The 6,191-nt window shown below is 36.9% G+C and overlaps 1 protein-coding gene and 1 long non-coding RNA gene across 2 annotated transcripts in view; one reads left to right on the forward strand and one right to left on the reverse strand.

Annotated features, from left to right (window-relative positions):
* Nucleotides 1–114: 114 nt before the first annotated feature.
* Nucleotides 115–2,203, forward strand: LOC119411886. Its single transcript, XR_005186914.1, has 3 exons — nt 115–183; nt 1,732–1,850; nt 2,090–2,203. It is a non-coding gene; the product is annotated as an uncharacterized LOC119411886 (long non-coding RNA).
* Nucleotides 2,204–4,060: 1,857 nt separating this feature from the next.
* The window catches only part of LOC119411885 (rho-related GTP-binding protein RhoC), an 18,305-nt gene continuing 16,174 nt past the window's right edge, over nt 4,061–6,191 (reverse strand). Inside the window, exon 5 of the mRNA XM_037678836.1 lies at nt 4,061–5,214. Coding sequence (XP_037534764.1) covers nt 5,041–5,214 — 174 coding nt within the window. The 3' untranslated portion in view covers nt 4,061–5,040. The remainder of the gene's footprint in view (nt 5,215–6,191) is intronic.

Here is a 6,191-nt window from a genome sequence, read left to right on the forward strand (position 1 = left end):
AAAATATAAAAATATATATATATATATATATATATATATATATATATATATATATATTTTTTTTTTTTTTAAGTGTCTTATTTGTGTTTTGCAGAGATTCAACGTGGCCATGACGCGAGCCAAGTCTCTGCTCATAGTTGTGGGGAATCCTGTGATCCTCAGGAAGGACCCCATCTGGAAGAAGTACGCCAACACAGAACACTGATATTTTGTCTGAGTTCTCGTCTAAACCAGACATGTTGCAATGTTTGCATTTTACTAATTTAGTCTTGGAGTCTGTCTGAACTACACTGCAAACTTCCTGCAGACATCACAGATGAGCAGTTTTCCTCTAAAGGCTTAATGGCCAGTTTTACAAATTTTACTTGACCTTAGTAACAATTTAAATGGAGTACACATCTGAATGTCTCCCTAACTTGACAGTTTTGTCCAGATGTTGAAAACTTGGATATTTCTAGAGAAGTGACTTTTAAAAGTTTGAATGTTGTTGCTTTAATAGAAGGCTGAACCTATTAGCTTACACAGCCTGTCTAAAAACAAGGGATGCTGTAGTTGTACTTATGAAACTTAAATTCGACCATTTGATTTTTACTTTATTGAGAAGAACATGGTTTGTTTTGTGTATTTTTTTTTCTTCTTTACTGTGTTGTGATTTGTTGTCCAGGCTTTTCTTTATTCACTTGTGTGAATGTTTATGAAACACACTATTGTGATCCATTTTTCTTCCGTATGTTCTTCAGCATCTTTCTCGTTCTGCCGTTTTTGTGCTATTTCAACAACTCCTAAATCAAAACATTCAGGAGAAGGGTGCTATCAGTTTTTGTATTGGTGCAACTTTTTAGCTTTTTGAAATATTTAGCCTTTTCTGCCACTTTTTTTTTTCTCATAAAAAAATGTGCTCATTTTACATCCTTCAGACCTTTAGATCTGTTTACAACCTTTTACTGCTCCTTTCACATTTTGTTCTGGTTCGGCTTCTTTCAGCTTCCTTGTGCAAATTGAAACTTTTTTCCATCTCTTTTGTGTTCTTTTCAGATTCTTTCTGCTAACTACAACATCTTTGTGCTTCTAACTTCTTTCTGCTAATTTCGGCTTATGTTCCTTTCAGCTTCTTTCTGCAAGTTTCAACTTTTTTTCTGCTCTTCCTATTTCAGCTACTATATAGCTGTTTTTATGCAAATTTTAGCTTTTTCTGCCAATTCCACACATTTTCAGCTCATTTTAGCTCCTTCCACTTCCTTCTGGTAGTTTAAGTTTTTTCTGACTTTTCAGCTACTATTTGCTAATCAGCTTTTTTAGCTATTTTTTGTGCATATTTCTGCTTATTTAAACCTAATTCTGCAAATATGTGTTCATTCTGCTTTCTTCTGCTAATTTAGACTTTCGTTTCCATTTCAACTACATTTCAGCAAGTTCTTCTGCGATAAGCGTTCACACTGCATTTTCACAGGAAATGCAACTTCTTTAGTCTACATTTGCTTCCTGCGTAGTGATTAATTTAGCACACCCTTTAAAGTAATGTTTGCATAATGTTTTTATTTTATTTTTATCAAAAACCAAGAGACAAGCGTAAACAAAAGTTTTAAAGAAATGGTCAAGAGGTGCAGAAATACGTGAGAGAGAAAATTTTAGTGTTAGAACTTTTTCTGTGAGACCCCTGAAGTAATTTGTGAATGAATTGAGAAGGATCATAAGGACTTGTTTTATTTTAATTTGCCTTTTTTTTGGTAGGTTCATCAGCTACTGTGTGAAGATGAAAGCCTATGTTGGAGTTGAGCCCAAGGATGCAGAAGAGAAGGGAGACGAATTCCAGGCCAAAATGGCGGCGCTGAAAATCGTTGATTCTAAATGTTCGTACAGCTTTCACATCAGCTTAGGGAAAACTAGCTCAATACAATTGAAATTGATACAATTTCAAGCTTCTAATGGCGGCAGTTTAGGAATATGTGATGGATGTGTCAGGCTTTCACCTCGGGAATTCTGTTTTTTGGGTTTGAAGCTACAGTTGTAACATTTTACTAAAAGCCAGTTTCACAAGTTTTCAGCTGATCGGAAAAAGTAAATTAGTGTGTTTGTGTGTTTGTTGTAGGTCCTGTGTCAGAAGGAAGTCCCCTCCAGCAGTACGTGGACCCTAAACCAAATACTGAAGATTAACTTGTGGACTCCGCTGCTCAAAGACAGAAATCACGTTATATAAAGATGTGCAACAAGTATTAAGATTTAATGTTTTGTCTTCTCAGTGCCTATATTCCATATTTGTCGTTTTTAAGAGAATGTATTTTCTGGAATTATTAATTTTAGGTATTTTCTACAAGTGACTTAAATCTTTTAAGTGTAACTGAATAATTAAGAGCAATGTAGTAACAGAGTTTAGACTTTCTCTAATTCACTGGACTGCAGCTTTATGTGTTAAAGATGTTTTCATTTTCTATCTATTGCCTAATTACGAATAAAAAATGGCAACCCTTTTTTTTCTGCACACGTGACTATTCCCACCAGTTTTGTCCCAGTCATCACAAGCGTGGAAGACAAACCTCTCATCTCAAACATAATTTGTAATGCGTCAAAGTAGAGATTTACTTCAGCACTTGTTTTGATTACAATGAGCTTTTATATAACTCTGCATCCTTAATCATATTAACACAGCCAAAGGAGCAAAGAAAGGTTGCACACTGAGCAAAAGCTGTTCCCATACACTCATGCATGTTACTGCTTGTGTGTGTGTTAAAGGTTTTCCCAGGCATGAATCAATGATTTAACCACTTCTAAGCTGACAGAAAAGAAACTATTTACACAACATGAGCAGCAGAGGGCTTGTTCTAAGTAAAGTGTTTGACAGCACGTCCACTGCTGCTCTACAGGAATGCTTTTCTAAAGACATTGTGCTTCCAGCAGTTATTCAGCTGTCAGTGCTGGACTCCCAGAAGGTTTCTTGGAAGGATGAGCTTGTTGAATCCTTTGAACATTAGCCCACAACTATGAGGAACTGTTTTCACAAAGAATAAAACAAAAAAAATACTATATTGATCCTTGCCTGTACCTGCTTTCAGATGCCAGTAGAGGGATTAAATGTGAAGTGCAGCTCTAGAGTTAGACACCTTAATAGCTGCTGTCTGGTCTAATGTGGCAACAAGACGGGTATTGTTTTGCACAGATGTTTATCATAGATCACCCTTCATAAAGTGGAGACGTGTACAATCTATAAATAAGCTGCACAGAGTAAAAGTATTAAAGGACAATCCAAAAAACATTTTCAAACAAGTCATTCGAGGTCAAAACGACCTCGAAGGTCTAGATCAGTGGTCTGCAACCTTTATGATCCAAAGAGCCATTTTTACATTCATTCTCTAAATTAAATGTTTCTAGAGCCGCAACAACCTGCTACAACTGTGGTTATCAACTGGTGGCTCATGGGCCACTTTAGGTTTGTTGGATAAGACTTTTGTGGCCAGTAGGGGTGACAAAGCTATCTAATGATTTTTAACATTATTACAATTTAAGACAAATGGAAAGACCATATTCTTGTCAAGAGGGAGGGGGAATAGTTTTTTTAAGTAAAAAAAACTATGAACTATGCAGACCTATGCGATTTATTATTCTTTTTTAATTGTGGAAAAAAAAAACAAGTATAGAAATATAGCAAAATGTTAAGTATTTGCAAATGAAATGACAGGATAACAGCTAAAACTAGTATCTTTTTGTTGTTTGTATAGCAACCAACAAAATTCAGTTCTATGTTAGTTTTGGTCAAAGCCCCTGCAGAGGGACCCAAGAGCTGCATGTAGCTCCAGTTGCAGACCCCTGGACTAGATTATACATTTCTAAAAGTTATGCTGAGCAAAATATGCCTAAGACGGGCTGCTTTTAGGATAAAATACCAGTGGATGTCTTGAGTGTCTGAGCCGTGTATTTCAAAGAAAGTGAAATATATTGTTTCGCAACTTCCATGATTAAATCTGAAGATGCAAAACATCACAACCATAAATGATGACTGCATATGTTCCAGCAAAAAAAAAAAAAAAAAAACGACACACCACAAGCAATAAAAAGGACAAAGCAATGTTGAGCAGGTCAAAAGTTTACTTTTTACTTCAACAGTATTGAGTCTCCACAAAGCACCCAGTCGGTCTGGTCTGGGAGGGAACAAGCAAAAGTTGCCAAAAGGAAAAACAATCGCAGCTTCTGACATTTAAAGAATCTCATCTTACTGGAAACCTGCGACGCACTGACAGCCCATTATGTTCATGCTAATTGGTCAAACGCTTCAACAGCTGAACAGTAGCAGATTTAACCTCAGTCATGTGATCCTTTTTCAGCACAATCATTTCCCCATTGATCCTGACTGCTGTCGTGTAGGGATGTTTCTGGACTTGCATTTTAAATGGCCGTATACCAACCTCTGGTATACATCTGCTGCACAGATTAATAATATTGAGGTGGATGTGAGTCTTTTGATGTACAATGGAAGCTGTTGATCATTTACGTCATAACAGAAAGTAGCTGACTGTTTCTATCCTAAAAGAGTAAAGTAAAAATGCAGAAAGAATTGTCAGGCTGTCTGTAAAAGTTACCAACAAGCACGTTGTCAGTGGCATTAAAGTTATTTGCTCAAAATGGCACTGACGAGATCGTCAGCTAATATTGTAGCTGCATGCTGTTGGCATAAAAACAATTTGTGGCCAAATTTGATTTTCTCTTTCTAAGACCATCACCGAAAGTTTGAAACGACGCTGAACTGTTTACACAAAATAATCATAAAGACGAAAGAAGGATGCAGGGTTTAACCTTGTGACAACAGTATGGCGTCGTACGCACTCCAACCACAGCCCCGTTTTATTACAAATCAAAAGAAAAACAAGTTGGAAAACAATGTGTAGAGACAAAAAGAGGGTGGCGGCGGGGGGCTTTTAAATATCGTAATAATAGACAAGTCCTTTACTTGTGTATTTGTTAAAATTGTAAGATGCAGTGCAAAGAACCATTCGGTAACCAGTCAGTCCTTTTTATGTGTTAGTTTTAAATTGTTGGGATCCGAACAGCTCACAGCAACCTGCAGCCTTTTCCTGACTTGGACTTGCGAACCTGCAGGGCTGCTCTAGTAGCCATCTCAAACACTTCTCGCACACCGTCCTTCGTCTTGGCAGAGCACTCCAGGTAGCCAAAAGCACTGATCCTGCCGGACATGTCTCTTCCTTCCTCTGACCTCACTGGCTCCTACAGCATTAAATGAGACATCATTAGAAACTTCAAACTTATCAAGACGAAGAAACGCTTGGACAAAGGCAGACTACTTTTGACCTAGCTGGATAGAAGTACTGTAAATGTAAAGTTTTATAGTTTTTTTTTAATACATATTCATGGATGAATTGTCCAAAAATGACTTTACTACCAGTAAATCAAATTTGATTGTTCAAAGGCCAAGCTGTATTAGTCTGTTAGTCTTGAAGAGGTGTCCTGCATTTAGTTCAAAAAGAATGATTCTGAAGCATTTAGACTGTAGTACAGTGTTTTTCAAAGTGTGTGTGTGTGTGTGGGGGGGGGGGGGGGGGGGGGCAGAAGAAGATAAAAAGAAGCAGAAAAAAAAATAGTAGTAATAATAATAAAAATTGCCCACTAGGGCAATCTGTATCTGTTATTTCCAGATAAACATGATTGAGAGAGCGGTTAGATTTCTTTTGTTTTGTTCTTCTGGTCAACAGTTTGTTGAAAAGTTGTTGTTTTTATTCAGTGGGAATATAATACGGTGTTTAAAACATGTTAGTTAATAACATTTTTATGCTCAGCGGCTCAGCGGCTGTAACAACTGAATATAGTGAATACAATTTAAAACATTCTAATAGTTGATGTTATATTTTGTAGCATTGTTTGTGGGTTTGCGAGGGGGGGCCTCGGCCAGAAGCTAACACAGTTTTTTTTTTTGGATTGGGGGGGGGGGGGGCATTGAAAAGTTTGGGAACCCCTGATGTAGTAAACTTGGGGAAATAACTCAATAATTACGGTAATTTATTATTAAACGCTGTCTTTTAATGAGCTGGTAGTTTGTAACTGGAGTTTAGAGAAAAGACAGAAAATCTATATTGTTCAAAACAACACAACCTTTCTATTATGCGTTTACCCTTCATGTCTTGGTGCCAGATATACTGAAAATAGCTATCTGCATGTGACTGATTCACCCAGTTTAGTTCCTCTTT

The sequence above is a fragment of the Nematolebias whitei genome, chromosome 7 (genome assembly GCF_014905685.2).
Source record: "Nematolebias whitei isolate Nwh7 chromosome 7, NemWhi1, whole genome shotgun sequence".
Lineage (NCBI taxonomy): Eukaryota > Metazoa > Chordata > Actinopteri > Cyprinodontiformes > Rivulidae > Nematolebias > Nematolebias whitei.